Raw genomic sequence first — 17,556 nt, 5'->3', positions numbered from 1 at the left:
TTAAAGGTATTAAAAGTGTTTAAAAGAGTTACAGGAAAATCACCTCGCTAGCTTGTTGAATTATTTACACATAAGTTTAAAAATTAAGTATGAAGTCCTTTTTCGATAATAATCAATTTATAATCAATTATAATTTATAATATTTGATTTATAATCAATTGTAACCAATAATAATTGACTGTCATCACATTCCATGAGACATAAGAGAAAATATTTACTTCATGCTATCACCAGAGAGGGTTTAATGGCTATTTCCTGTGGAACTGTTGCTGTAATTTTGTTTTAAAAATACTACATAAGAATACAACTTTGTTTTATTTTCATCAAAGATGCAATAGTCCATTTTTTATTCCTCACTTGTACAGATAACCTGGAAGATATGTAGAACATGATAATAAAAAAACAATGAATTAAGCATCTGATGGATTAAGGAAAAGCAAAACACAAATGTCAAGAGGAGAGAGAGAGAGAGAGATCATTAGAAGGAAGGATGCAGAGAAGAAAGAATAATTATCCTTACCAAAGAACAGTATAGAGCACACAGAGAAAAAGAGGACAGACTTCAAAAAAGAAAGAGCAGCCTTCCCAGCCACTGAACTAACAGTGGGCTGGACCTGACCACCTAAACTAACTTTACCTTACAAAAATCCACCAGCTTAGCCGAATCAAACCTCTACGTGTGAACAGCAACTGGCTGAGCACGGAGCCCTGCAGTGTGCCAGTGCTCAGTGTGACTGTGCAGGAAGTGTCACATCCGATCCGAACAGTGTGGTGGTTTAGTCAGGAAGTCCACGATCCAGCTGCAGAGGGAGGGAGTGAAGCCCAGCAGGTTTGATTGATTTGGGGCCCTCTTTCATCCAGGGCCCTGTGCTATAGCCCTGGCCTTAACTCTACTCTGCACCATACTGAACTAACACTAACATGATCTCTAATTAATTAATACTCTCTCACTCACTTTTAGTAAGCGCTTTATCCTTGCCAGGGTCGCGGTGGATCCGGAGCTTATCCCGGGAACACTCTGGGGGAATACAACCTGGATGGGTGCTGTGAGGTGACAATGTTAAATTCTGAAGAACTGTGCCACTTAATGAATAAATTGGCCTACAGAATTTAAAATAAGTAAATAAATAAATAAATGTTCTTGTTCATGTTGTTGTTGTTGTTGTTGTTGTTGTTGTTGTTCTTCTTCTTCTTCTTCTTCTTCTTCTTATTATTATTATTATTCTTATTATTATTATTATTATTATTATTATTATTATTATTAAAAGGGTCAGTGAGAGGTTTTTGTACCCAGATTAGCAGTCTCTGCATTTTTGAGTTACTGTTTTATTTCCCAATCTCACTTGGGAAAACACTGCCCTCTTGTGGAATATTGCATTATTTTAGGAAAATTGGGAACATGCATGCAAAACACAGCATTATTATTATATACCCTTATTGTATACTGTATATTCTCACAGATTGCATGAAATTCCAAATTATAATATTTTTAAATAGCATATACATTAAAATGGAAATCCAGAGGGGAAGAGAAAGAAAGAAACAATGAAAAATAGATTTAAAAACTTGTGACTTCATCCCCTAAATGTCAAGTGACATTATTATTATTATTATTAGTAGTAGTAGTAGTAGTAGTAGTAAAATAATAATAATAATAATAATAATAATAATAATAATAGAAGAAGAAAAAAATAAAAGAAAAAAAAACGCGTGTGTGATGTCACCTTTGCGACCATTGTGACGTCACAGACGCTGGATAGAAAAGGACCGGCTCACGCGCGTCCAGTGGAATTCATTTGCTGCGACGAGCTGTATTTGTTTTGAGCTTAATTACTGCATTATTATTATTATTATTATTATTATTATTATTATTGTCAGATTAGCTGATTATTCGGATGATGGAACACACACACAGTGCTAAGGACTTCTCCATGTCGGAGTCAGACAGTGGCCATGACCTGCATGTGCGCTCCATGAAGTCGCAGCTGCTCCAGGAGAATAAGGGCCTGAGGAAGCATGCTGAGCGTCTGCGGATTTTACTGAACGACGTCCCAGAGTTTGAAGAAGAGAAGCGCACTATGCTGGAGGCTCTCCATCAGTCCTGCGCGAGAGAGCAGGAAGTGAAGGAGCGCTTGAAAGAGGAGGAGAGGGAAAACGAGTGTCTCGAGGACGCGCTCGCGGATCTGAGATACATCAGAAGAGCTGAAAAACACAGGCAGTTAAGGTTAGAACATCTCAAGCGAGCGGTGTTCACAGCCAAACGTAGCGTGCACGAGGTGCAGCACGCCCTCACTGACAGAGACGAGATCATTAGGAGGAGAAATGCAGAGATTCAGGAATTATTAGCTTTACATGAGAACTGCTCCGTGCACGCGGAGGAAACCGCAACGCGGCTAGAGGGTGCAGAACAAGCGGCGCGCGAGAGGGCGCATTTGCGCGTGCGTGAAAGAAGGGCTTGCAAGATGACGAGGAAGAAGTCTCCTCCAGCTCCAGTGACAACAGCTCACAGTGAAGTGAGACAGTCCAGAGTGAAGGACATGCTGGTTACAGTGTGCAGCTTCATCCTCACACTCCTTTTCCTCCTCTTCGTTATTTCCTCCGTTATCCCGCCATTCAGCCGTGAAGAAAGACAGGACATCTCGTGCACTGAGCTCATCCTGGACAGTGTGAAGGGGCTCATAGTGCCTTTCACTACTGTTCATCATACTGAACTACCACTAACATGATTCCTAAATAATAATAATAATACTAAGAGAGAGAGAGAGAGAGAGAGAGAGAGAGAGCAGGAACTAAAAGCAGAATTGAATAGGAGGAAAGGAAAACCACAAATATATAAAAAAAATTAAATGATTTAAGCAATTAGAAAAAAAAATTTAAATGAACTTGATATTCACAGCAAAAGGTGGTGAGAGCGAGAGAGAGAGAGCGAGAGAAAGATAGAGAGAGAGAGCAGGAACTGAACGCGGAATTGAGTAAGAGGAAAGACACAAATGTCAAAAAAACAATTAAATGATTTAAACAGTTAGAAAAAAGATTAAAATGAACTTGATATTCACAGCGGAAAGTGGTGAGAGAGAGAGAGAGCGAGAGAGAGAGAGAGAGAGAGAGAAGTCCTCACAAAAGAACAGTATAGAGCACACGGAGAAAAAGAGGACAGACATCAAAAAAAGAAAGAGCAGCCTTCCCAGGCACTGAACTAACAGTGAGCTGGACCTGACCACCTAAACTAACTTTACCTTACAAAAATCCACCAGCTTAGCCGAATCAAACCTCTACGTATCTTATCTTAGTCTGGCTACTGTGGGATCATCTACAAACTTGATGATACGTTTTGAGTCACACAGTCATGCTTCATCAGTGTGAACAGCAACTGGCTGAGCACGGAGCCCTGCAGTGTGCCAGTGCTCAGTGTGACTGTGCAGGAAGTGTCACATCCGATCCGAACAGTGTGGTGGTTTAGTCAGGAAGTCCACGATCCAGCTGCAGAGGGAGGGAGTGAAGCCCAGCAGGTTTGATTGATTTGGGGCCCTCTTTCATCCAGGGCCCTGGGCTATAGCCCTGGCCTTAACTCTACTCTGCACCATACTGAACTAACACTAACATGATCTCTAATTAATTAATACTCTCTCACTCACTTTTAGTAAGCACTTTATCCTTGTCAGGGTTGCGGTGGATCCGGAGCTTATCCCGGGAACACTCTGGGGGAATACGACCTGGATGGGTGCTGTGAGGTGACAATGTTAAATTCTGAACAAATGTGCCACTTAATGAATAAATAGGTCTATATAATTTAAAAACAAACAAATAAGCAAATAAATAAATAAATAAAGTTGTTGTTGTTGTTGTTGTTGTTGTTGTTCTTCTTCTTCTTCTTCTTCTTCTTCTTCTTCTTCTTCTTCTTCTTATTATTATTATTATTATTATTATTATTAAAAGGGTCAGTGAGGGATTTTTGTACCCAGATTAGCAGTCTCTGCATTTTTGAGTTACTGTTTTATTTCCCAATCTCACTTGGAAAACATTGCCCTCTTGTGGAACATTGCATTATTTTAGGAAAATTGGGAACATGCATGCAAAACACAGCATTATTATTACATACCCTTATTGTATACTGTGTATTCTTACATATTGTACGAAATTACAATTTATAATTTTTTTTAAATTATTACATACATTAGATACAGAAATCCAGAGGAAACCAGAAAGAAAGAAATAGTGAGACAATCAATTAAAAACTTCAGCAGTTAAATTACTAAATCAATGTCAAATATCAATTAAATGACAAAATTTGAGAATAACATGCTTAGAGAAGTTAGTGCAGTGCAGCTCAAGCACACACACACACACACACACACACACACACACACACACACACACATTACATATTGACCAATAATATTTTGACCAAAAATTATTTGGCATAGAGACTTGCTTCTTGTTGCAAAGAGCCAATTACAAATCCAGTTGTAGCTTCATATTTTACCAGTGAATCATATGTTTCTGAATTATACACAAGCATTCTTATTTAGTTGCTGTTTTTTTACAGCAAAGGAAAGGATTCTGCAAAGGATTTTCATCCAAGTATTAAAATTATGGTTATATTTACAATTATGTCACTTTGTCCAAATACCTTTGAGCCCCTGAAAATGGAGGTACTTTGCTTAAAATGGCTGTAATTCCTAAATGGTAAATGCCATATATTTGTGGAACCTCTTAAAATAAAGCTGAAAGTCTACACTTTGATCACATCTTGATTGTTTTATTTCCAATTGATTGTTTTATTTAATGAACATGGTCTTTGTTTGTTCCAAAGTTTCTGGCCACTCACTTATGTCTGAAAGTAAAATCCTCTCACATGCATAACCTTTTGTTATGAGATCCCAATTATGATGCACACCTCTAGTTTCTGGCAAGCTTTCTAAAATAAATAAAGTGCACCTTCTTTTGTACCTATACTGCATATAAAGGGTGAGTCAAATGAAAACATAATTTTTTTTGTTTTGCATTGTTTATTGCAAATAGGTATTACAAAAGTGTATCATTTTCCTACATAATCTCCATTTCGTTCAGTGCAAGTTTTTAAACACTTAACAAGTTCCTTAAAATATTCTTCTGGTTGCTAATTTATGTCATGCTTTTAAGGTTTTTATTTAGCTCACCCTTTATATACAATGCTAAACTGTATTTCATTGTACTTGTAATTTGTGCAATTCCAGTAAAGTTAAGGTTAGGTTAGGTTAGGTTCAACTTTATTGTCATTGTCAGAGTACAAGTACAGAGACAATGAAATGAGGTTAGCATCCAACCAGTAGTGCAAATAGCAAATTAGGTAAATGAACTGCTCCAGGTGTGTGTTCACGGTGTGTGTGTGTGCACTTGGATGGGTTAAATGCAGAGCACAAATTCCGTGTATGGGTCACCATACTTGGCCACACGTCACTTCACTACCACTACTGAAATAAATAAGGTTGTGGTGCAATAAGTTAATATGATAGTGTACAGGTAAAGGTAAACAGTATGATGCATACCAGTAAGGCAAATGGCAATTAAGTTAAATGAAATAAATAAGAATTATGGTGCAATAAGCTGAGATAAACAGTATACAGACAGAGGTAAATCTAATCTAATATTCTGCCATGCACAAATACATAAACACACACAAATATAAACCTGGACCTCAACTCGGCCTGAACTCTGTGTCAGTAAAATTCAAATCAATGCTTATATATTCATGTGCTGACTAGTGGAACTACAGGATGTTGTCTTAATTTGTTTGTTTAGATTTGGACCAGACTCCGTCTGACAGTCAGGATCTGTCTGATATAATTTACCTCAGAGCATTTCACTTTTTATTCTCTCTCACTCTCTCTATCCAGTGTGTGTCATAGCTGTCTTCTACTCAGCACGTCTCTGATCCTCTAGCTGGCAGTAACCAAGTAACATAAGCTCCACATCTAGAGAGAGGCTTCCTCCAGCTGCTGCTCTTTCAGCTTGACTAGAAGAAAAGGAGCTAAAGATCCTTACGTACACTAGACCAGGGAAATGGATATTACACTGGCTCAGCTCTGACGCTCCACCTGCCCACTTAAGCTTAACGCTTAAAATAGCACAGCGACGGACACCATGTGTTGTGGCACAGTGGAAAAAAAAAAAAAACAAGGTCTGCTATAACTATTACCAGACAGTTATAATGCACATATTTTTAAAATAAAACTGCATAAATTTGAATGTAACATATGACTTTGAGTTATTAATTCTGAAAATGTCGAATAAAAAAAACTATCTATCTTAACCCCAGATTTAAGATAGATAAGTTTTAGGTTATAAGCATAAATTATCGGAAAGTGTGTCATTACTCCTGGGTGAGAGGAAGTTTGTTTTTTCAGGCAGAAAAAAAGTTTTAAAAGTTTTTTTTTTAAATGTTAAGTTTTCCACACTTTTGCTCTTGTAGATTTACAAAAGAGAAACAACTTTTCCCGATCTACCACAACATTGTAAAAATCTTAGATCTTGTATTTTGTAACTAAATTTCCCCCAATGCAATAACCACAAAATGCCAACCGTTCATCAGCATTAATAATCACAAAGCCATATTGAAATACAGAGATGAGCCACAAAAGTTCTCCCAAGATTATCCCATGATTAAATTCTTCCAAAGTGATAGAAGGACCCAGAGAAATAAAGGATCTTCTCATTATCCAAAACATACGAGCTGATCGATTAAGCATGGTGGAGGTAGTGTCAAGGCTTGGGTTTACATGGCTGCTTCTGGAACAGGCTCACTAATCTTTATTGATGATGTAACTCATGATGGTCTGCAGAAACATTCTGTTTGCCAATTTACAGAGAAGTGCATCCAATCTAATTGGGAGGAATTTCATCATGCAGCAAGATAATGACCCAAAACACACTGCCAACACAGCAAAGGACTTCATCAGGGACAAAAAATGGAAGGTTTTAGACTGAGCATGTCAATCACCAGACCTTAACCCAACTGAGCAGCATTTCACCTCCTGAAGAGGAGAATGAAGGGATCAACCCCCCAAAGCAAACAACAACTGAAGACTGCAGTACAAGCCTGGAAAAGCATTGTAAAGAAGAATGCATTAGTTTGGTGATGTCAGTGGGTCGTCAGCTTGATACAGTGTTATTTACTTTAATTTACTCCAAGACTATCAGTTTCAATACTTTTGTTCACCTAAAAGTTGGGTGGTCTGCCATGTTCTAAGTTATTTAACACATCTGTAACTATTAGGAAACGAACTCTGAAATTCTGATCTATGAGCTCTTATTCAACTTTTGATCTCAAACGCAAATGTCTTCAGTGTATAGCAAAAAAGAAAATCCAGTACTTTTGGAGGGGATTGTAGGATATACTCAGACTCAAACTCTTTTAATTTTTTTTTCACCTGGAAGTGTGTGAGGAGAAATTTGTCCTCTAGGGCCAAACACAGGTTAATGACATTTTAGAAGACAGAGAAACAACTTCTCCTATTATACCACAGTATTGTAAAAAAAAAAAAAAAAAAAAAAAAATCTTATCCTGTATGATTTGTGTTTGTGTGTGTGTGTGTGTGTGGACGAAACTACATCATTGGAGGTAATGTAAATCCATTTGACTATTGATGCCAATTTGATGTTCCATGTGTTTGCACACATGCTATACACATACACACACACACACACACACACTGTGACCTCTGGTGCTACTTCCTCTCCACAGCTGCTGCCTCTACTGATCGATATTGTACAGTGCCGACAGGCAGAAAAGTCCAAATCAGAGCTGTCACTATGGTAACTGTCGTCCTATTTCAGATCTGCTCATCAATGGAGGCTCAAACACTGGACTGGTGAAGGGGAACGGCTGACCCACTTAATCCAGAGCATCCAATAGTGAGAGTGCTGTTTGGTGACCATCACACCTCCAACCAGGGCAACAACAAGAGCTTGCGTGAAAGACGTAAGAGATTGCATGAAAGACAGAGGAATGATGTGTGTGTTTGGACCTGGATTCTGTTCACACGTCTACCTGTTGATCCTGCTGATGGCCATGTGGCACTACATCAGGCCACTGTGCGGAGGTAAGAGGATCGTACCACTTCCTGTGTGGCATTTTCTCAATCAAAGAAAAGGAGGTAGATTTGCCAGACTTGGCCGAGATGCAGAGAGAGTCAGAGGAGGAGGCTGTCTTCAGAAAGGAGCTCTAAGAAGAAGCATGGAGATGTCAGAGCACTACAGGGATTTGAATAGATTTTTTTTTTCAATAACTATATTTCCAACCTTTTAACAGTTACTTACTTACTTTTACTTATTTAAAGCTGGGGTTCGCAAATATTTAGCACATTTTGTTCTTATAGCAAGAACATTATGTAAATGTGTATAATAATATTTTGGTTAATTATTAAAGCTCCAGAGCTTTCTATTCCTGAATTTTCTACCAGTGGAACACATTATTTATTAAAATTGCTATTAGCTTCAAGTTGATTTATAGACCTGCTTGTTTTTGAGGTATTAAGGTTTCAAGTCAAACAGGCTAATAACTACTATAAGTCCTCAATAAAAAATATAATAATTTGAATAATAGCTGGTTGTGTTTTGCATGACTGTAACAAAATAAAAAAATAAAAATAAAAATAAAAAAAAACAAGGCCCTCCTAGCTATGCTTCACCGATCCCTGAGGGTCACCAGACCCCATTTTGATTTAAAGTATCCATGACCATGTAACTGTAAACCATTAAACTATTCACAGTAGAATAATAAACTGTTTAATATGTTTTTATAAATACAAGAGACTACTAAAAATGGCCTAGAAAAATCTCCACACTTTTAGCCTTAATAGAAAGAAGAATATAGTATATTAATATGCAATTTTTAAAACTTCCGCCGAGTTGACCATCTTTCATCTTAAATAGCTTAATATCACTAACATTAGCTAACTGCTAGCATTTCTTATAGGTAGACACAAATAGATTTCAGTATCCACATCTCAATTTGCATCATATTCTTATAGATTTTTTTCAACAGTAGCCAAACCTCTCGAAGTACACCGTAACACCCACAATTTATTCATCTACTCTACTGCAAAATTTATTAACTTTTAGAGATTTGTAGTGGTTCCTAATGGTTTTTAATGAGTTTCTGGTGGTCTGTAGTGGCAGTTTAATGGAACGTTTTGATCCCAATGTGTCTTGTGGCTTATTTACTTTTTTTATGGTAATCATCTACCTGTGAAAGAATGCTTATGGACTGATCTGGTGGTATTTAATATTTACCCTTTTAATTAAAAAAAAAGTAAATAAATAAAAAATACAAAAATACAAAAAAATAAAAATAATAATTTACACCCTGCTCCCCAGTACAGATTTATTTTACAAGAAAAACTATGAAAATAAATTAGCCACATTATCTAAGCCAGAAAGTTTTTCTTATTTCATTTTTAGCACAATGACATTAGATTCCCGTTGACATTATTTATTCTCTCACTCATCAATTTCCAGCGATGTTCAACATCATATTAATGAGAAACCCAGCATAGTAGTGGAGATGTTGGTTAAAATGCTGGACTCAAAGTCCCAGAATGTCATACAACTACACGGTACAGCTGCTCTGTGTTACGGCAGAGACTCAACTCGGCTAATTGGCGATCTATAAGATGACAAGCGGAGCGTGATGGCACTGCAGGTGGTATTAGCATGAAAGTTGAAGCTTTGGAAGCTGATCTGTTTGAGCAAAGTGTACAGATGAGGAAGTGAGTGAGCTGGACAGAATAAAAGACTAAAGCACTGCTGCACTGTCTCTTTAGTTAGAGATTAGCAGGGGGCTTAATCTCGTTGAACCACTATCAGAATGGCATTATGGGTAATGTAGGAAACATTTAACTGAATTGATAATACTCAGTGAAAGAAGTCACCTCAGGATTTCATGACAAAGTAAATCTTGGACAACACTGAAGATCACATGTTAATTATAAAGATAATTATGCAAGTTGTTTTAGGTGGATTTTTCCTTTAAGCACAAAAAAACTACTTGTGTAGGTGTTTGCTCAATACTAAACTGGTAGCTATGTGCTCCCCTTACTTGCTAGCTACACTAGACTTGTAGCTATGGTGCAAAAAAGAAGCAAATGGGTTTTGTTTGGTTTTGTTTTTTCATTTTTGACTGTTTTTTAACCACTGAGCAACCACTGCTACTCTTACCATGTAATGTGTAGTGTGTAAGTGTGTCTAAGATACTAAAGCAGAATATATTCCTTTAAATTTTTATAGAAATTTTTTTTTTACTTGTTTGGATAAACGGGTTGTGAAGTGCGAAATGGACGTTTATTTAATCCTGTTTGCCTTCTGCTGCTGCTGATTAGTTTATGATTCACTTTATAGGTCATGATCATGTGGTTATTTATAACAGGCGAATGGTAACTAGGACAAACGTAGGTTTGTTCACATGGGTGTGGTACCACACACACGCAAATGCACCATGGCCAGAGCCAATTTCTATTAACACACCCCAGTGCACAACTTCGAAACTTCATGCACAGCACAGAGAAATCAATCTTGTCAGCCTGACGCGTGTTCACTCAAGCTTGTATGGTTTCATTTAGAAATGGAAGTGTGAGGACAACCTGTACTTGAGCATGTAATTTTAACAATGAAAATCAGGAAGTGCAGAGAGGATTCACGCTACAAACCACATTTGCATGTGCACATCGAAAAGCTTGTGCATGTGACACACCGAACATTCAACAACTTCATAATACTGTTGTGAGTGTCATAATTATGATGTTAAACTCTTAGGCTCATTGTTATATATTAAAAGCTTATTATACATCAAATAATGTAAAAAAAAAAACACTAACAACAATTTAGATTTAAATATCATATATCTGATTAAGACAAACAATGCAAAGTGACATCTGGTGCACCCTCTGTAATATAATCTCTGTACACACTGTATAGTATATGATGTACACTGTAACATGATACATAATTTACTGAAAGCTCTAGTGCTCTCTATGGCAATATTAAACCTAACATCGCTAATATTAGCTAACGTACCTAGCCAGCTAGCTAACCACTAGTATTTGTAGCACACACAAGCAAGATTTTAGTATTTTATAACTCTAGGGTTGCATTGTCATGTTCTTAGTGATTTTTTATTTAACAGTAGCCAAACCTGTCAAAGTACATTTCACTAGTGTTATGTTAGCTACTAGTAAATTAGCTCGCATTTGTGTGAGATTTGTGTGACTAGTGGGCTAGCTATAGTTTTATAGCTACAGCTATAGTTTTGTACTGATGTTTTTGAATAGCAGTATTAACCTGGACTCCTAGAGAGCTGTAGCTCTATATATGACCTCCCTCACGTTGTTCATTCATGCATCCATTCATTAATTCATCTTCAGTAAAAGCTCTTTCCTAGCTGGGGTCAGGTGCAAAGTGGGAATACACCCTGGATGAGATGCCGTTCCATCAAATGTTGCTGTCTGGTGCCTACTTATTAAATGACTTTTGTGGACACCATGGACCATATTCAGAGTTGGTGACTCTGATGCAAAGTCCAAATGTTATCTAAATATTTATATGGGGAGAGTTATACGTATTCAGTTATACGTATACATATTGCACAGTTGCTTAAGTTGATTTTCTGGTTGGGCCATTCAGATTATGCAAATCACATGAAGGTGCAAGAAAAATTGGTTTAAATCCAATGTCAGAATTGCACATAACTGAGAAACACCTCCGTTTAGACAAACTCCACACCGTCTTCGTAATTCTTGTGTAACTATTCTAAACAGTGTTTAAGTCTGTAGTTATGTCTGAGTACCGATGTGCACAATTTTGGAATTAAATCCTCACTGTGCGGGATTTAGCACTGTGTTATCTCAACTCTGAATACAACCCAATAATCGTGGATGGGTCAATAATCGAAGGACGTCCTCTGATAGAATACTCACCTGCGAAGATAAGATAGACACTCTGATAACAAGCTAAAACATATTTTGACAATAAACCATCAGCACATTTACATTCACTTAATAACAGTTAAACAAGAGTTTCCAAGGGATTCAGTAATAAAATGTCTTTATTTCTGTTTTTAAAATATTTTGTCTAGCGAAGAGGTAGCATATTCCCTTTTAAATCAGTAACTTAAGCTGCTGAATTAATTTAATTAATCTTAATCAGTGTAATAGCATAGATGATAGATGCTGCATTATTTTGTTTATTCCTTATTTGTTCATCTCACACTGTTCACAATCTATACTTTTAATCCATCATGTATTTCTTGCTGGTTGGCTGGAAGAGGTTACTCTAAATACAAGTGAATGCTTTTTTGTCTAATCCTGATAACAAACACTTTATGGACTCTTAGTGCATCCTGGATGTATTATGCATTATGCATTACCCATACAGCTCTTCATTGTTTGCTTTATTAATTTAATATTATTGAAGTTACTTTCATAACAGAGGAAAAACAGGCATCAGTGGTCGATTCAGATTTATGGACCTGTACTGTTCTGTAGGAGTGGAACAGATACAGATGCTCCATATCTCCCTCTATCCAATGCAGGTCTGGTGAGGTTGGATGAAGAAGTGGACAACAGCGTCTCCGTGATCAGTCACTCTGAGCATTTAAAGGCGCAGCTAGAGGCTCTACTGCTGCATGGGAACAGCAGCGATGTGTCTCTGCGTGTGGAGACGAAAGGCGGGGATGAGGTGAAGGTGATCCAAGCCCACACGCTCATCTTGTCTCTGCAGAGCCGCACCTTCCAGAAGCTGCTTGAGAAGAGGAACGGCAGTACGCTGGTGCTGAGAGAGAGTCCAGAGTGCATCGCTGTTTTCGAGAAATTTATCAGGTGAAATTTTATTAACTGAGATTAGAGGACAGATAACATGTTTACTGTTTTACATAGATTAAGAGTATCCATTTTTGGTCATGGAGGGCCTTACAAACATTTGCAGCCTTGGTTGAATCATGTACGTTAAAGAAGGTATGATGCTAAAATCCAGGATGGGAATCTGGCGTCCCTGAAACCAGCAGAAGAAACCATGTAGTTCTTTGAATTACTCAAACAGTAGATTCTTGTGAAAAATTACTGAGTGTTAACTCACTTGTTAGATGTGAATATTCTCTTACTTCCACACAAACAAACATCTAGTGGTCAGCCACATAATCCAGCAAGAGACAATTACCCATTCATTCATCTTCAGTAAGCTCTTTATCCTGGTCAGGGTCATGGTGGATGCAGAGCCTATCCTGGGAACACTAGGTGCGAGGTGATAATACATGCTTGATGAGACGCTGGTCCATCACAGGACACTATGCACACACACATTAATATCTACAGGTTATTTAAAGTAGTCAGTCCACCTACCAGAATGTTTAGGAGAACCCAGAGGAAACCCACGCAGACACTGGGAGAACATGTGAAACTCCATGCAGACTCAGGATCAAACCAGAGATCCCAAATCTGGACTGTTTACAGGTCTTAGAGAGTTTAAAATGTTAATCAGCTTCTAGAAACAAATACTTTATTCATTCAAAAATAATTAAGCACAATATAAATCTGTGTTTTATAAAACAAACTGGATAAGTAAAGTAACTTAGATTTGATTTATTAGGTTTATGTTTATTTTGTATTACAAAGTTGGGGGTCCCTGGGGGACTAGTGGTTAGGCCACAGCGCTCTCACCGCTGCGGCCCGGGCTTGATTCCTGGCCAGGGATCCAACCCCAGCCACTGGGGTTGCGTGCAACAGTGCACTCTCAGGGCCGGTCCCAAGCCTGGATAAAAATTGGGGAGGATTGCATCAGGAAGGGCATCCGGCGTAAAATCGTGCCAAATCAAATACGTAGACCAATGATCCGCTGTGGCGACCCCTAACAGGAGCAGCCCAAAGAGGAACAACAACATGTTTGATTACAAAGTTATTCAGTTTTGTTCAATTTTCCTTTCACGTTGCTTAAAAAACAATATGAACCATTCTCTTTTACAGGTTAGCCTAACCATGCAAATGAGTTTCCCTAGTAGGGATGAGTTAAATGTCCCTGACAACATCAAAACTATCAGGTATTCCTATCTTTGTGGAAAAATTTGGTCCCCCCAAGATATAAAAACAATATATAAACACATACTAAAATGATGGTGAGTTCCGCTAAGATCCAGTGACATCTATGATCTATTTTATAGGGTGAAGGTCTTATGACACACGTCTTAAAGCCTTTGATGGTTCACGTAAATATGGCAATAGAAGCTGGCAGAGTCGATTTGGCTCCTCTAAGTTCTGATATTCATATTTTTCATCTGAAAAAGTGTGATTGGTACATTCCTAACTCAAACACAGTGTTGTCTCTCTGCAGGTATTTATATTGTGGTGAACTGCATTTACGTTTGGATGAAACCACCGCTCTGCATGAGCTGGCCACCAAATACGGTATCTCAGTTCTCCAGCATGGCCTGACGGAATACATGATCCAAAATCTGGCCAGTGCTTCTCTGAGTGGCCACGTGGTGCGCTGGTACGAGTATGCGACCACCGAGGGCGATGCTAACCTTCGTGCCAGCTGCCTGCAGTTCCTGTTGCGGAACTTGACGTCGGTGTTGTGGAGCTCGCAGTGGTCGTCGGTCAGCGCCGAACTGCTGATGGCGCTACTGCAGCGCTCTGACCTGGTGCTGCACAGCGAGCTCGAACTGTTTAAGGCCGTCGAGACCTGGCTGTTGCACAACGAGCCAGACAACCTGACAGTGGAAAATGTATTGCGTGCAGTGCGTTACCCTATGATCCCACCACGTGAGCTGTTCCGCTTGCAACGTGAGTCGCAGGTGCTCTTGCGCTACTACGAGTCAGTGCGCGATCTCCTGTACATGGCCTACCAGTTCCATGCAGCGCCCCCACCACTGCTTGCCAAGTTTTTCGATGTGAACTGCAGCCTGTTCATCCCACGCAACTACCTAGCACCAGCGTGGGGCAGCGCGTGGCTCATTAACAACCCAGTACGTGATGACCGCACGGCTACCTTCCACACACAGCTGGGCCCGAGTGCCCATGACTCCAGCAAACGTGTGATTTGGAATGCACAGTTCTCACCACGCTCACGTTCTGACGGTAACCCACGTATCGTAATCACACCCGCCTCCTCCAGCCCCGACTTCGCGGGTGTCATCTTCCAGAAGACGGTGATCGTGTGTGTGAGGCAGCAGGGCCTGCTGGTGGTACGCCGTGTGTACAACTTCCACCAAAGCACAGAAGAGAATGGCGACTTTCTGACTGACGGTGACCTACATGAGAGCACTTCTGAGTATTTGGTGAATGGCTGGTTGCACCTGCACGTTATCATCAAACCCATCTATCAGACACTTATCTCCACAAAAATAAAATAAAAACACGGTTTGCTATAAATACAGGAAATACAGGTGATGGAAGGATTTACATTTCTTATGTACTCTGTTTTCCCATGACAATTAATTTATTTTAATTTTTCCCATTTTAATTAATTTTAGTTTTCTCATAATCCCAATTTTTTATGTTATAATCAGCAAATAAGAAATGTTGTTTCTCTTGAGATACCTCAGCAAATTTGTAAAGGTCTTAGGAGAGTTAAACATTATTTTCCTGAGAAAATTACATCGTAAATCTGAGATTATAAAATGTTTTGATTATAAATTGTATAAAATGGACAAAACAAATTGAATGTCGATTGGCCCTACTGGGGTTTTTACTTTATTTTTGAATTTCTTATGCTTGCAAATTCATAGATATACCTGACTTTATGTACAAGAACAGAGCAAACCACATTTGTTTTTCATGCCATTACAAAATATATTAAATAATTAATTAAATATTTTAAAAAATGTTCACATACAAAATTTCTGAGCATCAGCTTTGAAAACAATAGAATAAACAGTGACAGATGTCAATGAGATTTAAAACTTTGGCGACATGATTAGTGTACCTGAGATTCTAACATAAACAACATAAACATTTTTTTTCCAGAAGAAATAACACCATAAGCAATCTTACATGTAGCCAAAAAATAATATTAGCAATGTATATTTAAACACAAAATGATACAGTTACTTACCACTGTTTTACACTGTGCTACTCTCCATTCACTTCAGTTTGCATTTGCAGCTTGTCAGTTAACACCATGGAGTAGGGCTAGTACAACTTCTGACATAAATCTGCAGTAATCTGAGCGTACTGTCAGTGATCTGTTGTCTAAATGCTCATTTATGCAGGTCTTTAAATACCTTATTTAAGGTATAATAAATACATTGGAAAATCTCTAAGGCGAAAATCTCTAATCTCTGGTGATATGGCAGTGATTCATATGGATAATGTACAGGTTTAACGCTCCTGATGCAGTAGTGGTAATCATGTACATTATGCATTTCAGAAATGTTTACTCTAAAAAAAAAAAAAACAGTTTCAATGTGAAAATCTGTAACTTCACCAATCTTCTGCTTTTTTTGTTTACTTCCTAATAAAATAAAGCCAGTGAGAGTTGAACTTCTGCTTCGTAATTTACTTAGCACCATGTGTAGGTGCAATATGTAATTATACAGTATATGTGTAAACATGTTAGATGTAAAACAGAGACACCTGCTGGAGACTTTTGGTTTACTTTGGCACATGAAGGGATAACAAATATGGTGCCATTTTATGGCTGGGATAAGTGATGTGGAAGGTGCCAGCAGGTGCAAAGTTGTCAGTCTTCCTTTTAACATTTCCTTTTTTGAGCTTGTTGCCATGTAAAATCCTCCTGTGTTTGTTGTTGTTGTTTTGTTTCCTGTAATGACTTAAAACACATCAAACAAACTTCATATTTCCTTGTCCCTTGAGAACTGCTGAAAACCCCTGTAAGAATACCATAATGTAAGTGACATTAGAAACATTGTAAGCTCATAATAAATGTACTGGAAAAAAAACCCACTGAATGATGAAACCATTCATCTACTGAACTCCCAATCATCCTGTCATATTAATATTATAGTATTAGTCAAGATGGATACAGTTGATGAATTAATGGGTAGATAATTAAATGGATGGATGGATGGATGAAACACTGGATGGATTGACTGTTGAATGGATGGACAGATGGATAGATAGAACGATGGATGAAGGAATGGATGGATGGATGGATGGTTGGTTGGATTGTTAACTAAATAAATGCATGGATGGATGGATGGATGGATGGATGGATGGATTGGGTGGCTGATGATTGGATGCTTCACCCACAGATTGTCTGAAAGTATATTTTGTACACTGGGGCTCTCAGGTCATGGCCTCTAGTGAAAGTAGGTGGATTTTTACCATATTTAAGGATGGATGGGTGGATAGATGGATGGTTGGATGGATGCATGTATCAATAGTTGGACAGATGGATGAACTAATGGATGGATGGATAGAGGACCAGACTGATGGATGGATAGATGAGGGATGGACAAATTCATGGATGGATGGATGCTCCACCCACACTGTCTGATATATATTGTAAACTTGGCTTTGGTGAAAGTAGGTGTTTTTTTTCCCCTTCCTGTCAAAGTAGGTGGTTTTTGAC

General features: G+C 38.3%; 1 protein-coding gene across 1 annotated transcript; it reads left to right on the top strand.

Moving 5' to 3' along the window:
• The first annotated feature begins 7,678 nt into the window (after window positions 1-7,678).
• btbd17a (BTB (POZ) domain containing 17a) lies at window positions 7,679-16,887 on the top strand. Its single transcript, XM_026915716.3, has 3 exons — window positions 7,679-8,081; window positions 12,566-12,851; window positions 14,356-16,887. Exons 1-3 carry the CDS (start codon window positions 7,973-7,975, stop codon window positions 15,374-15,376), a joined length of 1,416 nt encoding a protein of 471 aa, XP_026771517.2. The 5' UTR covers window positions 7,679-7,972; the 3' UTR covers window positions 15,377-16,887.
• Window positions 16,888-17,556: the final 669 nt, after the last annotated feature.

Source organism: Pangasianodon hypophthalmus, chromosome 12 (assembly GCF_027358585.1).
Source record: "Pangasianodon hypophthalmus isolate fPanHyp1 chromosome 12, fPanHyp1.pri, whole genome shotgun sequence".
Lineage (NCBI taxonomy): Eukaryota > Metazoa > Chordata > Actinopteri > Siluriformes > Pangasiidae > Pangasianodon > Pangasianodon hypophthalmus.
This window is presented reverse-complemented; position numbering and strand designations above follow the sequence as displayed.